The 22,649-nt window shown below is 46.0% G+C and overlaps 1 protein-coding gene across 3 annotated transcripts in view; it reads left to right on the plus strand.

Annotated features, from left to right (window-relative positions):
• ABLIM3 (actin binding LIM protein family member 3) overlaps nt 1-22,649 on the plus strand; it is a 266,409-nt gene that overhangs the window by 212,683 nt on the left and 31,077 nt on the right. For 2 of the 3 annotated variants that reach the window (XR_012251181.1, XM_073651326.1), the window contains exons 7-11: nt 488-575; nt 4,292-4,350; nt 15,084-15,155; nt 17,188-17,343; nt 21,866-21,995. Coding sequence is in view for 2 of the 3 variants with exons in the window: in XM_073651326.1 (XP_073507427.1) it covers nt 488-575; nt 4,292-4,350; nt 15,084-15,155; nt 17,188-17,343; nt 21,866-21,995 (505 nt within the window). In the remaining variant the exon portion in view is untranslated. The remainder of the gene's footprint in view (nt 1-487; nt 576-4,291; nt 4,351-15,083; nt 15,156-17,187; nt 17,344-21,865; nt 21,996-22,649) is intronic. The other variant, XM_073651325.1, reaches the window with a different exon arrangement.

Genomic DNA, 22,649 nt, shown 5'->3' on the forward strand with positions numbered 1-22,649 from the left:
TCAATAAAGGTATCAATTTAATCAGTATAACAGGGCCATTTGGCCATGAATCTACATTACATTACTCAATTGTGCTGATAGATTCTTTTTAAGCAACTGCATTTTTGGCACTGCGATCTGGACATAGTCTAATGGGTAATAAGATTGTAGAAATCAATATTGTGTCTAATATGCTTGTTTTACTTACTTTTTTTTTGCCAAACTACTTTTCATGGTAAGGTAATTCTTTTCATGGTCTAACAAAGCTATGCTTATTGCAATGACCTCGGTTGTACTTCCAAAAGATGTAAAGTTCCATAATAACAGTAGCATATGCAATCAATGTCTGATCTGTGAGGGTCCAACAACTGGGACCACTATTACAGCCCATTTGTTATCTTTATGAATTGCAACTGTTCTTTTTTACAATGTAGATTTACAGTGTGAAGTTTCCTTTTTGGATATATTTTATATGTGATAACACTGAATATATATCTTATTTCTTCAGGCAGGAGGCAAGCATTATCACCCAACATGTGCCCGGTGTGTACGCTGCCAGCAGATGTTTTCAGAAGGAGAGGAAATGTACCTGACAGGTAGGACATATGGGGCATGCGGGCATGATAGTGTCCTCCTGTGAATAAGCAATCTGATTGGCTCACTAATTCAGTTGAGTGGTATGAATTGTGATGGAAACAGTCACAAAACAAGTGCTTTCCCTAGAAATAACCTTTTTGCATGTACAAAAACTTTCTCAAAGCACCACTGCAGCGTTTTTTTGTTTTTTTATTGCAGCGCTTGAGTGGCGATACTAATGTAAGGATCATGCACTTAGTATTATATTTACCATCCTCTGTCTTCTGCTCTTATCCGATCAGTCTGCAGGAGGTTGTGACCTGCCTTATCGCTCCAGTGTTAGCTGCAGCAAGCTGGAGGTCACTTTTCAATGCAAGTCTATGAGAGTCTCCTTCTGGATCTCATGGACTTGCACTGAGAGCTTGTGACTGTTACCTCTGACTGCCGGTCAGTCAGAAGTTCTGGTCAGAAGATGGTGAAGGAACGGAGCGGTGCCAGGAAGACCTGGACACAGCGGGCAGTGAGTACTAGGTGCAAGGATCCTACATTAGTAGCACCACTCCAAGGCTGCCATGAAAAAAAAGCGCTGGAGTGGTGCTTTAAGATTTTATTGTGAGGCTGTAAGAAAGTTCCATGCAAGTAGTGTGAAAGTCTGCACCAGTTGCTATTAAAGAGGTATTACAGTAAGACCAAGTTACTACTGATCCACAGGATAGGTGATATTGACTAGATCAGTGTGGCTTCAATCGCTGAGAACCCCACCGGTCACCATAACTTTGGTCCTGCCTTTGAATGGAGCTGAAGTCGAGCATTTGTTCTCTGCAGTACTGCCAAAGAAATTTCCTCCTGCACAGTACACCTTTTTGGTTATGGAAGCTGCCGATATGTTGGAACTTAAGTAAAGGTGTATTTATACGGGCATAGAATCTATGAATTGAGTGTTCGTATGTGGACATGTCAGTGATCACTTAATGAACAAGCAAAGCTCCTTGTGCTTTGGTTGATCGGATCATTTATGTTGGCATAAAAATCATTATTATCAGCAGCACATTGCCCCATGTAAACAGATGTCCTGCCGATAACATAAGGGTGCATGGGGACAGAGCGATCATATGAGACAGATCAGCCTGTCTGACTGCAACTTAAAGGGCTTGACCAATTAAAACAAGTTAACCCCTACCAACAGGATAGGTGACAACTTGCTGATTGGTGGGTGGCTCACAGCTGGGACCCTCATAGATCAGTAGATTAGGATATTTTTATCCTAGATGGGAAACTTTTATCCCCATTACAAAATGGGACGACATGTCAGACGCCCGATCCGTGCTCCATTCATTCTCTATGGGGCTGCTGGAAAAAGCCGAGCGCAGCCCATAGGTAATGAATGGAGGGTCGGTCAAGCATACGTTCTACCATTCCATTGTAGAGGGGATAAAAGTGCCACGATCTGCCGATCAATGTGGTTTCCAGTGGTCAGACACTCGCCGATCAATAAGTTGTCACTTATCCTATGGACAGGTGATAACTTGTTTTCACAGTACAACCCCTTTAAGCCACCATCCCTTAGATTTGCAACATTTATCCTTTGTATAAATCAAGATTGTAAAAAATATAACAGAATGGTTTCAAACTCAATTTGTTGCCGCTACACCTTAAATGATTGAAAAATAGATATTGATGTATTTAATAAGAGGAAATGTCCTTCATCCAGTAATATAACTGTCACTGCACAAAACGTCCAAGGACAGCTCTCTTACATCAGGAGGACAGGATTTGACCTGAGTTCATCATTACTAGCTCTCTCAGTACAGCATTACTAGCGCTCAGTGAGTACAGCATTACTAGCGCTCAGTGAGTACAGCATTGTGCAAGGTCCACCAAGTCCTGTAGTCATAATGACGACAGAGAAGCTCTATCAGGTCCCTGGTGAGCTCGCTTCTGCACTCATCACTCAGTACAGATTACAGGAGAATGGCCATTCATTATATTACATTTCACTACTATGGTTCATTGGAGGGTGTGGGGGTCTCTATACCGGGCGTCACAGATGATAACGTCACCTGCAAGCCAGGGGCAGACATATCATTGGTGCTACCTGTGCAGCCACACAGGCGCGTGTAAGGGGCCCATGTCCACCTCTAAAACAGGTGGGATTGTACATAATGATGAGCTATATGGCTGTCAAGGGCCCAGATACTGTTCTTGCACAGGGGCCCCCTTCTGTCTGTGTCCACCATTGCTGCAAGCCACAGTAAAATTGTGGGACAACTGTGGCTAGAATGTGGTCTCCATGGCTGCTAGGCCTATGGTAGGAATTTCTGTATCGTTTACTTTGACACAGTGAAATGTTACCATTTTTTTCCCAAAATAAAGGAATGGTGGAGATTCCCTGTAAAATGTATTAAAAATGTTAAATAAAATCCCTATATTTCTGAAGAAAAGGTGCGGTGTAAATATTAAAATTGTGACAGGCCATTGATATATGGCAGATAATAGCATGGGAGAGGTAAGGTTCCCTTGGCTCTTGGGTAAACCACTATAGAGCTTAGCACTGAGATCTCTAAGGCCATATTCACATGTTGAGTATTTGGTGAGTTTTTTACCTCAGTATCTGTAAGCTAAAACCAGGAGAGGAACAATCAGAGGAAAAGTATAATAGAAACACGTCACCACTTCTGTATTTATCACCCACTCCTGGTTTTGGCTTACAAATACTGATGTGAAATACTGCTGTAAAATACTTAATGTGTGAACGTGGCCTTAATTATCAGTGGGTGCCCCTGCTCCTGGACTCCATTACTGCTATCGCTCAATGTCACACTAGAAATTTGTGCACAAAGGTGCTCATTCCCTTTAACAGCAGACCGCGTGCTCCTCGATATATTTCGGATGACATCACCTCACATAATTTCCCAACCCCGGCTCACATTGGAAAAGAGATCTCTTTGGCGCCCTCTTCTGGCCTGCAGTGATTTCTTAGCTGTAGTATTATAATTGATGTATTGTGCTGCAAAGTTCAATTCCCACAACCTGAAAATTGCATTTTTTTAAATGATTAGTTATTAAAGTAAATAATTAAAAAAAAATGTATTATTTATCTTAAAAAATGACGATAATACTGCAATAACAATATAAGCTAATCTAAATATGGTTATCACATGTGTTAGAACGTTCTAGCCTGAAAGCTCCCCTGGTCTATAAATCTGCTTATCATTCTGAATTCCCCATACTCTTATGTGGGTTGATCACCTTTGGCTGCACCCCACATTTTCTCCATCTGCTGGCTGTGATGTTTGCCAGATTTCTATTAACTCCGCTTTCTTATTGTAAAGCCTGCTGCGGCACCTCTTACTATACCGTAGTTGCAGTGCACCGTATACCATCAGTGTTTTTTTAGAAATGTAAATCCCCATCTTGCCTTGAGTGCCAGAAGAACAAAGAATTCAGACAGAGCTATTATCAAGGATTCCCAAGAGAGCCTCCGTCATGCTGAAGGTGCCCTTCAAATACTGCTGTGTGTTCCCAATATCCCATTAAGTTCCAGTGATCTGTGGAAATGTGTTTTCAGTGTGTGGATCAAGGATAGCGCGGAAAGCAGCATCTGATTGCACGTTCCACTTCATCTCATTTACTGTCATCTCATTTCTTGGCTTTTCCTTTTTTTTCTCCCTTTTAATAAATTACTTCTAATTACGTGGCATTATTCCTATTAAGTAGCAATTTCTATTTTCTCTAGGCTCTGAAGTATGGCATCCAATCTGTAAGCAGGCGGCCCGTGCAGAGAAGAAGCTAAAAGTGAGTGGACTTTAAATCACCTTATAGTAATTGGTAATGTTCACTTTCCTTAAAGGGGTTTTTCCACAAACAAAAGTTCTTTTTAATCAATAGATCTTGGAATGATAATAATTTCCACAATTGGATGTGTTTAAATAAAATGTCCCTGTGCTGAGATAATCTTATACATGTGCCCTTGCTGTGTCTGTGTAATGGCTGTGTCTCACTGTGTACAGAACACGGTCTGATCATACCACACCACATCTCCTGGGCAGGTGGGGGGAGAAAAATAAGTATACAGACATTACAGCAGGGGATCGCAACTGATTCTTTCTTTTGAAGTAAAACATGTTTAAGAACAGGCAATGAAATATTTTACCTCACAAAAAGAATCATCTGCGATCTCCTGCTGTAATGTCTATATATTATTTTGCTTCTTCCCTCCCCTGCCCAGGAGCTGTGGTATGATCAGACCGTGTTCCAGCCATTACACAGTACACAGCCATTACACAGTACATAGCAGGGGCACATGTATAAGATTATCTCAGCACAGGAACATTTTATTTAAACACATCCAATTGTGGAAATTATTATTATTCCAAAATCTATTGATTAAAATCAACTTTTGTTCGTGGAAAAAACCCTTTTAGGCCCCCTTCACATGTCTATGTTTCCAGAACGTGTGGCATCTGTTTTTCTCACTGATACCACACATACCCATTATAACCTATGGTGTTTTCAGACAGTCCATGTGGATCACACGGAGACTGGTCTGTTTTTTTCCGGAGACACGGATGACAATAGCCAATACAAGTCTATGGGTCTGTGAAAACAGGTACAGCACACGGACGGCATCCGTGTGCCATCCGTGTGCTGTACATGTTTAACATTGCAAAGTATAGGAGAAGCTTTGTCATTACATTTTTTTCTTATCCATACCGGAAAAACATGAATGGCACACTAATGACACACTGATCAAAAACACTGATGACACACGGATGGCACACTGATCAAAAACACTGATGACACACTGACATCCATATACAGTACCCTAACAAGGAAAGGGAATAGGGATGGGCCAGTTGTCAGTTTTTCTTTGACAGCAATATAGGATATATATTGCTGTCAAAATTAATTGTTAGGCTAGGGCTAAACATTATCTTTGACTGAGAAACAGGTCACGTGGGTAAAGATCGCTGTATGCTGCTGCTGACGCGCCCCCTGGGCCAGCGTTGTTTGGGGGATACCCGGAGCCGGATCGGATGGGGGGTTGTAGTCTCCGAGTGGCGGTGACCCGGTCCGTGCCCAGGGTGTCAAGCTCAGTGTGTGGCAGTCCTTATAGATGTTACTAGATGTTCTTTTGTGTCGACTACGCCACCCGTTGAATTGCGGTCAATACGGCCTCCGCTGCAGCAGGGTCCGCTGAGGCTGGTGATGTGTGTGCAGCTCAGGTAGTATAACCCCCAACGGGAGGGGTATAGCCTCAGGGGGTCAGGTGTAGAGGATGGTGGTTGTGGAGGTGCAGTGAGGATGGTAATGAGACACAGAGTCGGGCTGTGCAGTTCAGGGTCTTTACTTACTGCTGTTATTCTGGTCACTCCGGCCTTGAGCGACCACCCGAGCCGTGCTGCGTCCACCAGGTCCTGGACTCGGCCAACTCCCAAGTAATTCTGGAGCGTGATCCTGAGCTCCCTTTCTGACGTGCCTCCTCTCTGGCCTTCCCCACCAGGGATCCACTTAAGTCCAGCTCCCTCGGGCCTCTTGTTGGGTAAACCTCTGTCTCTGGGTTCCCTGACCCTATACTTGGTTTGCCTTCGTAGTGGATTTAGTGGGGCGGTCGTAGCAGATCCTGCCCACGACCTACGGTCTCTGGCTGAGGATTAGTGCCCTCCACCAGCTTGGGATCCGGTACCCTTGTGCCAACTCTTCACCCTCTGGTCTAATTTTGGGATCTTGGAGTTCTCTCTTCTCCCCCTCTGGGTCCTTCTTTCTCCTCTCTCTCTCTGGGCCTTGGAGCTGGCTGAGCTTCTCTGCTCTGCTCCTCAGGTTACACTCTGACAGACTGACCAAACCTCTACAAAAGACCCTGTTCTAAGATGGTTCCCACCTTATATACTCCCTCTATGTGTGAGCTCAGGTGACCAGCACCCAATGAGCTCCTAGCACTACCCAGACTGCTCCCCCTATCTGCCCCTACACTACTGGGATGTTCCACCCCCCTCCCACTCCAGCCAGGGACAGACACTGTCGTACCTGCATATTTCTCTAGTGGGAGTACCATTGGTCTGTCCCCCGGAAATGGGATGTGTGTAGTGCATGCAGCCTACTGAGCTCAGTTCCACACTCCATCCTTACCCGGGAGTGGAATATCACACCTCTGGCTTGAGGTGTAATACCCCTGTAGCAGCCGAATCCTCAGGGTGCTACATTCCCCCCTGGTAAACCACAGCACGTCCTCGGGCTGTAAGATACAAAAACATCCAAAACATACAAATTTTTTTTTTTTTTCATAAACATAAACATATAAAACATATAAAACATCATATATATCATCAGCAATAAAACGTTTTCATAAATAACATTCCTGTAAACATTCCTGTCTCTGGTTCCTCCGGTCACGGTGCAACTTGTGACCGGGTAAAGTGCGACAGTCTCTTGAAGAAAAATGGTTTTCCCATAAAACCAGTAGGGGGCGCTTTAGGAAGCGCAACTATATACAAAGGGGATATGGCCGCTCTCAGTCCTCGGCCAGGTAATGGGAATACGGGTAACAGTTCACACTTTGTCCCAACGGGGAACATATTTTAAATAAGTAACAGTTCTTGGTACCCCGACGGGCAACTTTATACAGTCTCTCTCTACCGTACTTCAACGACGGCGTCCTCCTGCTCTTTCTTTGGATTTAGACCCGTCCGGGTCCTCCTGCTCCTCCTCACACCGCAGCTCCTCCTCCGTCAGGCGATGTACATGGAGGGCGTAGGGTCCTTTGGCACACTTGTGCCGGGTGAAGGTGACCTCGTCCCCTACATACAGGTCACGACCTCTGTGTCCCTCCGGCAGATGGCTTTCTACGTCTCTGCGGGTCACAAAGACGTCGCCGGGGGTATGATGGTCTCTAATAAAGCCCCACCCATGCTGCATGTTGAATTTTATCACAGTCCCGGTGGAAGGGGGACCATGAGCTGCACGGGGATTCCTCCTGGTCCGGCTCTTCTGCTCCGCGCTTCTTATCTGCATCTGCTGTTCCCGGACCCGCCTCTCTCTCCGCTCCTTCTCGAAGACCTCGAGCTGCTGGCGGCAGCACTCTGCAGGCTCCGCTGCGGCCGCCCGAGTCTCCTGAGTGAACCCCATGAGGTCTTCTCCGGTGGGGTCCCACTCAAACTGTGCCTCCTCCAGCGGGGGCGAGGTCCTCTTTACGGGCTTCGGAGCCGGAATCAGGGGCTCGCACATGGGCCTTGCCTTTTGGAGTTCCAGCTGAATATACTCCTGGGGCCATATGAAGGGCTGCCCATCCGGGCACGTATGCTGGGCGAATAGATCTTCACCCAGGTGCGGCACTCTAGATGTTGAGGGCGCGTTGATGGTAGCGGCGCCCGGGTTAGCCAGGCCTTGCGACCAGGCCTGGGGCACCTTAAAGGCAAAGGGCACCGTAAGAACGGCGGCGCCCTGGGTTATTCGGCCCTGCGACCAGGCCGGTGGCTCCGCGGAGGTAGGGGGCGCTGTTGGAATGGCGGCGCCCGGGTGTACTAGGCCTTGCGACCAGGCCGGTGGTATTTCCTGCTTGGCCACGCTCGAGGTCGAGGCGTGTGACGTCACAGGGGTCGCGGCCGCGGCTTCCGGTTGAGGCCTAGTCGGCGGCGGTGACGATGCAGCGACGGGCACGGCAGGGGGAACATCGGGCTCTGCGACGGGGAGCTGGGACAGGTACACGGTTTCTCGGCTCGGGGTAGAGACGTCCCCTTTACCTGCCTCCGTCCGTTCAGCTCCCTTCTCGGCGCCGTCTCCGGCCTTCAGTCCTCCTGCACCATCCTCAGAGGCGGTCTGTCTCCTCGTCTCGGGTGGCGTGCTCCGCTGTCGGGTTTCGGTCTGCTGGGCCATCTCTCGGCTCCACTCCGCCAACGTCTCTCGCTGTACCCGGGCCATCCTCCGTGCGAGGCTCTCCAGCGCAGTCTGTGCACACTCCCGGTCTCGGGGGAGCTGTGCCAGGACCTCCACTAGGCCTAGTGGGGTTGTGGCTTGTAGCAGGCTCCTGACCACTGGGTCGGTGCTGCCTGACTCTCCCTCCATCTCCGGGTAGGCTTTCTCTGGACTCCTCTCCAGACTTCTTGTCTCCGGGTGCGCTCTCTCCAGACTGCTCCAGGCGACACCCATCTTTGCTCTCTTGTTCTGTCTCCGCCCACATTTAGGGTGGTCCCGGGGCAACTTTGTGATTGTCAGTTCCAGGGGCAGTTCTCTTACGTTGATGGACACTTCCAGCATCACAGCCTCTGTTGGTGGGCGCGGTTTCCGCTTTTGGCGCCATTCTTCGACCTGGCCCACGATGGGAGGTGACCTCTTGCCACCCTCTGGCACGCCCATAATGGCGTCCGCTCTTCCAAGGCGGGAAATCTTTGGAAATGGCGGGAATCGTCTCCCAGTGGCGGGAAACTCCATGGATGGCGGGAAAAAGCTGCAAATGGCGGACAACCGGCGGGAAACGACCTGTGATGGGGTCCGTTGGCGGGGACCCTCCGGAACCGGCGGGAGACTTCTTTTTAAGGTAACGGTGAACTTTTCTTCAGGCACGCAGTACCCGGTTGTTGCGGGCACGTAATCCTGCCGACTACGCCAAAGTTGACGCGCCCCCTGGGCCAGCGTTGTTTGGGGGATACCCGGAGCCGGATCGGATGGGGGGTTGTAGTCTCCGAGTGGCGGTGACCCGGTCCGTGCCCAGGGTGTCAAGCTCAGTGTGTGGCAGTCCTTATAGATGTTACTAGATGTTCTTTTGTGTCGACTACGCCACCCGTTGAATTGCGGTCAATACGGCCGCCGCTGCAGCAGGGTCCGCTGAGGCTGGTGATGTGTGTGCAGCTCAGGTAGTATAACCCCCAACGGGAGGGGTATAGCCTCAGGGGGTCAGGTGTAGAGGATGGTGGTTGTGGAGGTGCAGTGAGGATGGTAATGAGACACAGAGTCGGGCTGTGCAGTTCAGGGTCTTTACTTACTGCTGTTATTCTGGTCACTCCGGCCTTGAGCGACCACCCGAGCCGTGCTGCGTCCACCAGGTCCTGGACTCGGCCAACTCCCAAGTAATTCTGGAGCGTGATCCTGAGCTCCCTTTCTGACGTGCCTCCTCTCTGGCCTTCCCCACCAGGGATCCACTTAAGTCCAGCTCCCTCGGGCCTCTTGTTGGGTAAACCTCTGTCTCTGGGTTCCCTGACCCTATACTTGGTTTGCCTTCGTAGTGGATTTAGTGGGGCGGTCGTAGCAGATCCTGCCCACGACCTCCGGTCTCTGGCTGAGGATTAGTGCCCTCCACCAGCTTGGGATCCGGTACCCTTGTGCCAACTCTTCACCCTCTGGTCTAATTTTGGGATCTTGGAGTTCTCTCTTCTCCCCCTCTGGGTCCTTCTTTCTCCTCTCTCTCTCTGGGCCTTGGAGCTGGCTGAGCTTCTCTGCTCTGCTCCTCAGGTTACACTCTGACAGACTGACCAAACCTCTACAAAAGACCCTGTTCTAAGATGGTTCCCACCTTATATACTCCCTCTATGTGTGAGCTCAGGTGACCAGCACCCAATGAGCTCCTAGCACTAGCCAGACTGCTCCCCCTATCTGCCCCTACACTACTGGGATGTTCCACCCCCCTCCCACTCCAGCCAGGGACAGACACTGTCGTACCTGCACATTTCTCTAGTGGGAGTACCATTGGTCTGTCCCCCGGAAATGGGATGTGTGTAGTGCATGCAGCCTACTGAGCTCAGTTCCACACTCCATCCTTACCCGGGAGTGGAATATCACACCTCTGGCTTGAGGTGTAATACCCCTGTAGCAGCCGAATCCTCAGGGTGCTACACTGCTACATCGCAGCATAATGCAGCTGATTGTGGTGTATTGTCGCCCACATGGTATTGCAAAAAGTAAGTTGCAAAAAGTCAGAATCAGTTGGTAAGTTTTCTCCTTATGGAGAGTGACATGCCAGGTCTGGCACGCCAGTATGAAGAGGCTTAAACGCCTTGCATGCTCCTCTGGGAAATTAAATATGCAAATTGTCTCTTGAGAGAGGAAGAGGACTAGAACTCTGGTACCACCTATTGGAAGCAGCAATCCTACAAGTCAATATTGAGCCTTTAAGAAGGCTTGCAATATGACTTAGGATAAAAGTCACATCAGAATCTCAATTTGCAGACACGGTGTTTTGGGGTATTGCCCATCATCAGTGCAAAGTATGAGATCTGATTTGCCTGTTGCAGTCGCAGTAGCCTGCAGGGCATAATATGACCCCATTCGCATACATTATGCAGTGATGTAGTAGCACAACATAGAGTGATCCTTTGTCGCCTGATCTGTATTGCAGCCAAAGTCGCCATATAGCTCCATCCTTATGGTTCTCAAATTCAAAAGGCCCAACAGAGTCGCAAAAAAAAATTAATTATGTGGTAAAATAAAAAAAATGGAAGAAGGCACAGACTGTTTGGTTCCAACATCATTAATGGTCGTTACTCTCATGTCATTTGTTAGGGATGACAGATAGAACAGCAAGAGTCTGCGAGGCTATCAGGCAGTTCATATGGTCAGGCTTGTGTCTCTCCAAACTGAGCAAACAGAATGGCCACAGACAGCAATTACTGCTGTGCACAATAACTGAAGAGCTGCATCTATGTCAGCATTGTCCGAAACAGGACGGAAACGCATAGTGAAACCCTATAGAAGTGTACAATGGAAACATTACCCTCTCAGCACTAATTGCTAATCTAAGCGGACTGTAGGATGAGACGACAAAACGGCTAGGGAGAAGGACAATGATGAAGGACAGTTCATTCTCCTATTTTGCTCCTGCCTGTTGTAGTTTCTCCTGCAGTTTTATTGGTCTCGGTGAAGGATACTGCAGCGTGTATGTGTACTCCCCAGATTACCTGCATGCCAGGCTTTCTCTATGCAAGCATCAGAGGGCACCTTGCTCCCTTTTGAGCAGAAAACCTCACAATCTTTGCATTGAGAATATTTTTATTTTTATCCTCCAGGGACCTGCTATTTTTTTTTGTTAAATCAGGATGTAATCACTTCTGAGCCACGTGATTAATTGTATTAATTGAGCTGTTGTCTCAAGTTCAGAAATAGGTAAAATTGTAAAGTGCTTGTAAAAACAAGCAACTTTGCAATTTATCCCTTATTAAAAATCCTCTCTGTTCTTTGTTTAATTTCACAGTGTACAGCTTGTTACCTAGATTATCTGCCACTTCTGCAGTCTCAGATTGGGCAGTTACATAGACAGAGAGCACGCTGCAGGATATATGCTCTACAGCATACATGCCAAACTCTGGCCCGTGGGCCAAATCTGGCCCGCAGTGGGGACCACCACCCCTATGTGGGGCACATTATACTTTATGGAGGACTATGTGGGGCCCATAATACTGTATGGAAAGCTATGTGGGGCCATCATACTGTTTGGAGGACTATGTGGGGCCAATTATTGTGTATGGAGGACTGTGTGGGGCCCATTATACTGTATACTGCTTGGCCCGTGACTTTGTCCAAGTTTTTCATTTTGCCCTCTGTGTGCCTGAGTTTGACATCCCTGCTCTACAGCCTGCTCGCACTCCTAGATCCAGACAGTCTTAGTGCCCATGCGTTCCACCTATCTTGTAGAGGTAAAGCTAGGAAGCAGATGTGTGATCTTGAAGATACTGTACATCTTTGCCTCATTCTTCAAACAGAAAATTGATAACATAACGCAAAGCTTTTGTCTAAAGTCCCCACAGCCCCTTTCTCATAATTACTCAACTCTCCTCCTCCAAAACCAGCTTCTCCGCCATCACAGAAGATCAACTTTCCTCTTTACTCCCCAAGTCACATCTCACCGCCTTTGAACTTGACCCAATCCCATCCCACATCATCCCAAACCTTACCGCAGTCTTCATCCCAACCCTAACCCACTTCTTTAACCTGTCACTAACAACTGGTGTCTTCCTCTCATCCTTCAAACATGCCTCGATCACACCCATCCTCAAAAAGCCCTCCCTTGACCCATCCTCTCTGTCTAGCTATTGACCCATATCACTTCTCCCCTATGCCTCAAAACTACTGGAACAACAAGTCCATCTTGAACTGTGCTCCCACCTCTCCTCCTGCTCCCTCTTTGACCGCTTACAATATGGCTTCCGTCCGCACCATTCCACTGAAAGTGCCCTGACTCAAGTCACCAACGACCTACTAACCGCCAAATCCAAGCGGCACTATTCTGTCCTCCTCCTCCTGGACCTGTCATCTGCTTTCAACACAGTGGACCATTCCCTCTTACTACAGACTCTCTCATCTCTTGGCATCACAGACTTGGCCCTATCTTGGATCTCCTCATACCTAACAGACTGGACATTCAGCATCTCCCACTCACACACCACCTCCTCATCTCGCCCCCTATCTGTCGGTGTCCCCCAAGGCTCAGTTCTAGGCCCCCTGCTCTTCTCCATCTACACCTTTGGCCTCGGACAGCTCATAGAGTCTCATGGCTTTCAGTATAACATCTATGCTGATGCCACACAGATCTACTTCTCTGGACCTGATATCACCTCCTAACTAATCAGAATCCCACATTGTCTGTCCGCATTTTTTATCTTTCTTCTCTGCTAGATTTCTAAAACTTAACATGGATAAAACCGAATTCATCATTTTTCCACCATCTCATTCAACCCCACCAACTGACCTATCCATCAAAGTCAATGGCTGCCACTCTTCCCAGTCCCGCAAGCTCTCTGCCTTGGGGTAACCCTTGACTCTGATCTCTCCTTCAAACCTCATATCCAAGCCCTTTCCACTTCCTGCTGACTCCAACTCAAAAATATTTCCCGAACCCGTACATTCCGTGATCAAGAATCTGCAAAAACCCTAATGCACGCCCTCATCATCTCCCGCTTCGACTACTGCAACCTCCTTCTCTGTGGTCTCCCTTCTAACACTCTCGCACTCCTCCAATCTATCCTAAACTCTGCTACCCGACTAATCCACTTGTCTCCCCGCTATTCCCCTGCCTCTCCCCTCTGTCAATCCCTGCACTGGCTCCCCATTGCCCAGAGACTCAAGTTCAAGACCCTAACTTTGGCATACAAAGCCATCCACAACCTGTCTCCTCCATACATTTGTGACCTAGTATCCCGGTACTTACCTGCAGGCAGTCTCCGATCCTCACAAGATCTCCTTCTTTACTCCCCTCTTTTCTCCTCTTCCCACAATTGCATACAAGATTTCTCCTGTGCATCTCCCCTACTCTGGAGCTCTCTACCCCAACACATCAGACTCTCACCTACCGCCGAAACCTTCAAAAGGAACCTGAAGACCTACCTCCGACAAGCCTACTGCCTGCAGTAACCACCGCTCCACCATGCCGCCGCACGACTAGCTTTGCCCTCTCCTACTGTATCCTCACCCATCCCTTGTAGACTATGAGCCATTGCGGGCAGGTTCCTCTTTCCTCCTGTACCAGTCGGTGACTCGTTTTTGTTCAAATTATTGTACTTGTTGTTTGCTATGTATACCCCTGTTTCACATGTAAAGTGCCATGGAATAAATGGTGCTATAATAATAGTAAATAATAATAATAAATCTTATGAACATCCCCTTTAAGGAAACTTCCTTCTTATGACCAGTTCCAAGGACACTAGAGGAGATCGGGTTGCTCAGCTCAAGTAGAGAAGAACGTCACATCTCATTTAGTTCTTCTTGTTATGTGTTTGGCATAATTGGATTCTGATCACGGCAATCAACTCTTGGCGGAAGCCGCATTAACTAAGACGTGGAGAAAATAATTTTCTGTCTTCATTTCTGAGGGACTTCAGTTTCTCACATCCTATACCACTGTTTGAGGAATAGACCAAAAACATCCCATTTTACTCTGAAGCTAGTTCTATGTAGAAAACCCAATGTTCCTGAGCTTATTATCTCCACAGCCAATGTCATTATTGTATTCATTCACAGCAGTGTCCTGCCATTAGAGGTATATTGAGAATCCTATAAGGTATATTGAGGATCCTATAAAAGAAATAGGACTGTGTACATAGTCTATAGTCACTGTATAGTGCAGTTTTGCTTTCTGTGGGAGATCTTAAATACTGTATAGGGAAAATAATGTCTTGTCTGGCAGCGGCTGAGAATTCAAGAACAAAGACATTCCTTATCAGGGGAACCAGACTGGATATTATACAGATGAGTGGTAAACATTAATGAATCATTTCAGCACACAAATCCTTACTAAATTCATAATTTTCTCATTTATATGATCGAAAAGGAAGGCTTCTAAGGATGGGTTTTATGTCAGTTTCTAGGTACAAATACACCAAGGAACAGAAGGAAGCCATTTTGATTTAATACTGAAACACTTACATTGAGAAGGCACATGAGACTGAGCTTTTAGATTGGGTTAAGCCTGGGCGTTTGTGTGGCAATTTATGCTTTACAGTAACGGGCAGGTTTGCATTGATAATAGATTGAAATTTATAAATTTACCATTTCATATTTTGACTACTTGCTCAGACTTATTATGTATTCTTTACTTGTGTTGACAGTACAGAAGAGCTTCTGAAACCTCAATTTCCCCACCAGGATCCAGCATTGGCTCGCCCAATCGGGTCATCTGTGTAAGTGACTTGCAATGACATTACCGTTATCCAGTTTGTGTAGTTGTGGCAAGTATCATGTCCTATGTATCCTGTTTATTGCACTTCATTTCAATATTAATAATGACTTTACCTGCTCCACACTATCCCGTTTGTTTTACCAGTAGAACCTGACATGTTGATACTGAGAAGATTGAGTTGGGTTAGAGTATGTGCCTATAACATCTTGTGCGTACCTGCTAAGTTTTTCAAGCAGAAGACATTTCAGGGAACACCAGCGTTTTTTTCTTGAAGCTTTTTTTCAGTCATTTTTTGTGACGTCTTTTTACTTGTACTATGAGTGGCTTCCAAGTGGAAGTTGCCTAAAGAATTTTCAGCTCACTTCTTTAACTGCTTTGAGTCTTTGGAAAACTGCAGCAGTTAAGACAAGCTCAAAAGACTGAACATTTGCACTATAAATGTATTTAAATGCATAACTGCGTTCTTTCTAGGGCTTATTTAGCCCTTACTTAGTAGGGTTATGGAGCATACTACCTGAAAAAGATGTTGTGTGCACATGACCTAATGTGGGCTGATTCCTCTTCACCGCCTCCTTCAGATAGATGACTACCTATTTGTACATTTTCATACAGTGGATACAAGAAAAATTCTACTCACCCTAGAATACAAATCCTTGCCATTCCTAATATGGGGTTACAATATAGCCCTAAAATGTCACTGTCATGAAAGGGTTTAGCAAGTAATGTTTAGACTGATCACTGTATCTTATTGAATTTTACAGCAGCACCGAAGAGGGGAGTCCTATCAATTGGTGGCTCTTCTCCAGTCAGCATTTGGGTTCATTCAGACATCAGCTATTCTTGTATGTGTTGTATCCATGGTTTTCATGGATAAAGATTATACCTAATATAGTCTATGGGGTATTCTGCAGACCAAGTGATCTGCACAGAATCACATAACCATATCCGATTTTGATCCAAGTCTCTTATCAAACTCGCCAATGCAAGTGTATGGGTCCTAGCAAAAATCAGACAGCACTCAGATACTATCGAAATGCTGTCCTTTTTTCATGGACCATTTATTATGGAAAGTTTAAGAAACTTCCATCATTTTTTTTTCTGCGAAAAACTGATGAAACTCTGACCAAACGCTGCCACACTGACCAAACGCTGATGAAGCTTGGAACGATTTTTGCATGTGAGAAAAATCACTGATGTTTGAATGAGCTCTTACTTACAGTGTTCTCATGACAATCACACGTTAAACAGGCCATGAACATGGTTATAGATATATTTGCTGTGATAGCACATGCACAGTATTGCTGATACACAGCTACCAGGCATATCTGGCACCACTTTCCTTGGTAGTGAAACTGAAGCACAGGCAGGAAAAATTCTACTTGTTTCAGTCTTGTTTGTTTTAGTTGCGATCAATTTTCGATTGACCATAGACATATTGTTGGCAGGTCCCACCAAAACCAGTGGAATCAACCAACAAAATGTATTGTCTATGGACAGGCCTGGACACTAATTGTATAGGAACATAATATATAAATTATTCTCTCTTGTAGATCTTTACATCTAACCTAAGACAAAATGTATCCCACTAAGGACACAGTCAGATGGCAGTACAAATCGGACCGAGATCGCAACGCAATCCTCGGACTGGCCGGCAGCTCTCCCTACCTGAGCGTGACAGCTTCATATATCTCAATTTAACTGTCACGCACAGGTTGGAAGGAGAGCCGCGGCCAGTCCGAGCATTGCGTTCCCATCTTGGTATATTTATACGCCCGTCTGACTGCGCTCTAAAAAGCGATGTTACATTCATTCCAATAGAAATACTTTTTCTTCATGCATGCTTCCCTAGCTTATGTGTAACGCGCATTGTTAACCCTTTCAGCCATATTTGTGAGCTGTGTTCTCCCATAAAGCATCTTCATGACTCACTGAGGAAATGGGTCATACGGTGTCGGGAGAATAATCCTCTCAGTAAATATGGGCTCTTGTCACCTGTTCTTTTTTTCTCCCTTTTCCTTCTCCTTTTCTCTCAGGCTAAAGTAAACAATGAGATTCTAAATTACAAGGACTTAGCTGCTCTCCCTAAGATTAAAGCAATCTACGCAGTGCAGCGCCCTGACCTCATTTCTTACGAGCCTTATAGCAGATACACGTCGGATGAGATGCTGGAGAGATACAGCTATGGGGAGGTACAATAACATTATGACTTAGCCTGCTGGTACAGCTCACTGCCCTATAATCCCTCCTGCACACCATTGTCAATTTCAGTGTCTTTAACGTCTCCCAGTCTTTACCTGAACTACAAAGTTTAGCATGTACTGAAGCCAAAGCTTTATTATAGAAACTCGTTGTAGTTCAAAAGGATCTGTCACCGGGTCAAAAAATGCTCAGTTTTTGGCTTATTTTATTCCCACTGGTCCCTCAAGTATTCCGCAATTTTTTTAATATTTAGCTATACGGATCAAGAGATATGGGCTTTTTTATTTAGTACAAATTTTTATGGTCTGTGTCAAGGGTGCAGCGCTCGTAGGGTAATTTTGCAGACACACCCCAGAGAATCCTGTGAACAATGCCCTCTTGGTAAAGACTATAAAAATTACCACTACATAGATAGACCTTTATTTCTGGAACTGTATGGTTAAATTAAAAAGCAGAAAAAAAAGAAATACTCAGTAGATCAGTGGTAATAAAACAAAAGCAAAAACTGCCCACTGGTAACTAGTGTTGAAACGCTCGAGTGCTCGGTACTCGAATTGAGCACGTCAGATGTGCTCGACTCGAGTAGTAAGCATAATGGAAGTGAATAGCAAACACGACCATTTTTCCGGAGGACGGAAAAATTCTCTCTCTCTCTCTGCGCCCCGCTCAGATAATTCACCTACGGGGATGCGAGCACTCAAGCACCACGTGGTACTCGGCACTGCTCGCTACTCGATCGACACCTCGATGTTTAATTGAGTATCGAGCAATGCTGAGCACGCTCGCCCATCACTGGTGGTGGCAGATCCTCCTTAAACTCAAAATGTAAAAGTACTGTGAATAAAGCCACAATGTTGTTTTCAATTATTATATTAATGTTTCATCTGCGGCCGTATTAATATTATTATCATAAAGAACACTGTGTTGAGATAAAGAGGGCCAGTTATTACTCCTTACATGTCAGTTTTGTAATACCATGAATTTTCTTATAACTCAGAGTTGTGCCATTCCTTTGTTATTCTTTCTAAATATTTAGGAAGAAATTAACAAATGGGTGTTACCATTTCTCTTGTCTAAAAGGTGTGACCCAGTCTAACCTTGGAAGCACTCAATGGACAGTGTCAGGGTGTAGGCAGAATGCGATAATAGAGAGGGATATGCGGATAAATTTGCTGGTCAACAAGATGTCCAGTGGCGATGATGGTGTTGAACAAAGAGCAGTTTTATTAACTGAGTTGAACAAACTCCTTCATCAGGAGTAAAAAACAGAATGAGGGTACAGAGTGAGTTGCTGGGGTTTAAATAATCCAAAAACTGAGGCCACGTGGCATAACACAACCCCTAGAGGTATGTACAGACAGTTTTCATTGTTCACTGGTTGTATTCAATAAAGCAAGGAGGAAACAAATGAAGGGAAAACAAGGGTAAGCAGACACACGCAACTAGTAAATCCCAGTTGTCAATTTCTTCATTAATTTTAAAGAGCAATAACAGGATTGGCACAATGAAGAGTTCTAAGAAAAGATGGTCTAGAATTGTTAGTACTTGCAGAATACAAACATTAATTCAAATAGTCAGGAAAGCTAAGAGGTCCTTTTCATAATATTGCATGGTCATATATTCTTGATTTAGAATATTTAGAATACATACTCACATACTGCAGAAAAATTATCTGAGACAGGGGTTGACTATTCATTGGGAAGACCAAATATTAAAGGGATGGTTCGAAGGCAAATGTAAATTTTATCTAAATCCCTACCTATTTGTTGCCATAATCTAAGCTATTTTCTATATAATATACTAGCTTTAAAAATTCCCTAACTACACTATATAACTATTTTCGTTTGAGAGCCCCCAGTGCATCCCGGGATACTCACACAAAGCATCAGAGTAGGGGGCAGAGGCTGCGGTCACTGTCAGGGTATGTGCCCATGATGCAGATTTGAAGCAGAAATTTCCTGAGCAATTCTGCATCTCCTTGGCAGAAAAAACGCATGCAGATTTTACATGCGTTTTTTCAGCGTTTTTACATGCGTTTATGCATGCTTTTTTTTTTCAAGCGTTTTTCCAAGTGATTTTGAGCATCACTTGGAAAAGGGCTTGACATGTAGGTCACACAATATAAATCCATGCAACTGGCATGGATTTATATTGTGTGACCAACTTAGAGGCAATTTCTACTATCAAATGCTGCATCTAAAGTAAAAAATAGAATTAAAAAGTAAAAAGAAATAAAAAACCTTATATTCATCTCTCCGGTCTCCTCCCGGCCACGTCCTCTCTCCTCAGCGTCTCGCGGTGTACTGGCAGGACCTGCTGTGACGTCATTTAGTCAGCTGATGACTGATGATACACCACGGGACGCCGAGGATAGAGGACTTGGCCAGGAGGAGACCGGGGGCCGCCGGAGAGGTGAGTATGAATAATTTTTTTTATTTTTTACTTTATAATTCTCTTTTTTAAATTGCAGGTGTGATGGTACCCGGGTTAGAGGAAAGTCTCCTCTTCTCTAGACCCGGGTACCATCTGCGCATTGAACCACATAACATCCGCATGTATACATGCGGATATTATGCGGTTCAATGCAAGTCAAATTGGTTGTGCTGCGGATTTTTCCACAATGATAATCCGCACAGCACATGTGGATTATCATTGGGATACATCCCAGACCTCTTAACAAGCGATTTTAATGCATTTCCGCGGCAGAGATGCCACGGCGAAAACGCATTAAATCCGCATTGTGGACACTCAGCCTCACAGTTTCTGCACAGTGAAAGGACAGAGCAGTCACAAGCCCAGCTGCTGAAACGAGCGTCACTGATGACACTTCGTTAGAGGGAGGGGGCAGAAGATGTGACAGTGACCGCAGCCTTTGCCCCCGGCTCTGATGATGCTTCGTTTCAGGTAAGGGGCAGGTGCTGTGACAGTGACCGCAGCCTCTGCCAACTGCTCTGATGATGCTTCATTTCAGGTAAGGGGCAGGTGCTGTGACAGTGACCGCAGCCTTTGCCCCCTGCTCTGATGATGCTTCGTTTCAGGTAAGGGGCAGGTGCTGTGACAGTGACCGCAGCCTCTGCCCCCTGCTCTGATGATGCTTCGTTTCAGGTAAAGGGCAGGTGCTGTGACAGTGACCACAGCCTCTGCCCCCTGCTCTGATGATGTTTCATTTCAGGTAAGGGGCAGGTGCTGTGACAGTGACCACAGCCTCTGCCCCCTGCTCTGATGATGCTTCGTTTCAGGTAAGGGGCAGGTGCTGTGACAGTGATCGCAGCCTCTGCCCCCTGCTCTGATGATGCTTCGTTTCAGGTAAGGGGCAGGTGCTGTGACAGTGATCGCAGCTTCTGCCCCCTGCTCTGATGATGCTTCGTTTCAGGTAAGGGGCAGGTGCTGTGACAGTGACCACAGCCTCTGCCCCCTGCTCTGATGATGCTTCGTTTCAGGTAAGGGGCAGGTGTTGTGACAGTGACCGCAGCCTCTGCCCCTTGCTCTGATGATGCTTCGTTTCAGGTAAGGGGCAGAAGCTGTGACAGTGACCGCAGCCTCTGCCCCCTGCTCTGATAATGCTTCGTTTCAGGTAAGGGGCAGGTGCTGTGACAGTGACCGCAGCCTCTGCCCCCTGCTCTGATGATGCTTCGTTTCAGGTAAGGGGCAGGTGCTGTGACAGTGACCACAGCCTCTGCCCCCTGCTCTGATGATGCTTCGTTTCAGGTAAGGGGCAGGTGCTGTGACAGTGACCACAGCCTCTGCCCCCTGCTCTGATGATGCTTCGTTTCAGGTAAGGGGCAGGTGCTGTGACAGTGACCGCAGCCTCTGCCCCTTGCTCTGATGATGCTTCATTTCAGGTAAGGGGCAGAAGCTGTGACAGTGACCGCAGCCTCTGCCCCCTGCTCTGATGATGCTTCGTTTCAGGTAAGGGGCATGTGCTGTGACAGTGACCGCAGCCTCTGCCCCCTGCTCTGATGATGTTTCATTTCAGGTAAGGGGCAGGTGCTGTGACAGTGACCGCAGCCTCTGCCCCTTGCTCTGATGATGCTTCGTTTCAGGTAAGGGGCAGGTGCTGTGACAGTGACCGCAGCCTCTGCCCCCTGCTCTGATGATGCTTCATTTCAGGTAAGGGGCAGGTGCTGTGACAGTGACCGCAGCCTCTGCCCCCTGCTCTGATGATGCTTCGTTTCAGGTAAGGGGCAGGTGCTGTGACCGTGACCACAGCCTCTGCCCCCTGCTCTGATGATGCTTTGTTTGAGTGTCCCAGGATGCACTGGGATTCTCAAACGATCAGAAACTTAAAAAAAATAAGCACACAGTTATATAGTGTAATTAGGGAACAGTAGGGAATTTTTAAAGCTGGTATATTAGAAAATAGCTTAGATTATGGCATCAAATAGATAGGCATTTAGAATGAAATTTACTTTCATCTTCGGACCACCCCTTTAAGGTCTATTTCCCTTCATCGTATCCGCATTCATCTATGTCTTTAACAAGCTGACACTCTCTTATTCGTACTTTCCAAAGGATATCTATGAAGGAATGGATCTTCGTCAGAGAAGGTCATCAAGCCCAGGATATATTGATTCTCCTCTGTATAGCCATCGAGACATCTCTCTTACCATGCCACGTTCTCCCCAGCATTACTACATGTCAGGTAAGCATTCCCTCTCTACATATTGTATCCTCATCTACTGCTAAACTATTTGTTTTAGATTCACCAATAGATGATCACTTCATTTTCTTAGCTGTCCCTCTGCTGCATCCTTATCTATATTATCTCTAGTTGATAGATGATCCTGGGACCTTATTGTGGAGATGCCAAGGTTTCCCTTACGACAACACTAGAGGGTGGTCAAGTCTACTGTTCAATAAATAATAAATCTACACCAGACTTGTCCTTAGATATTAGAATTAACACTGCTAACCACTAAGAGCACAATATATACTCATCACTCTAAGAACCATTGGCAGTAATTTTAATCAAATATATTTCATTGTCTAAATATTAGACAGGGCTATATATACACAGACCATCCGTCATTTCTTGATATCAGTGTTCTATATCACTATTACTGCATAATTTCAGTTTTATATAATCCATAGATGATGGACATAACTCCTTATATACATAGTATATGCCTCCATAGTATATGGAGTCAACAGAACCATTCCATCTTGACTATGACGTCCCACTGATTCTCAACATCTCACTATTTCTGCTTTGTCTTTTTTCTTTTCTTATTTCTCACTGTGTGTCCTCTTTCTTCTTGCTTTTTCACATCACTCTTGTTGCCCTTTAACGCTTATC

This window comes from Phyllobates terribilis, unplaced genomic scaffold (assembly GCF_046119375.1).
Source record: "Phyllobates terribilis strain yellow unplaced genomic scaffold, ASM4611937v1 Scaffold_11__3_contigs__length_659146591, whole genome shotgun sequence".
Classification (NCBI taxonomy): Eukaryota; Metazoa; Chordata; class Amphibia; order Anura; family Dendrobatidae; genus Phyllobates; species Phyllobates terribilis.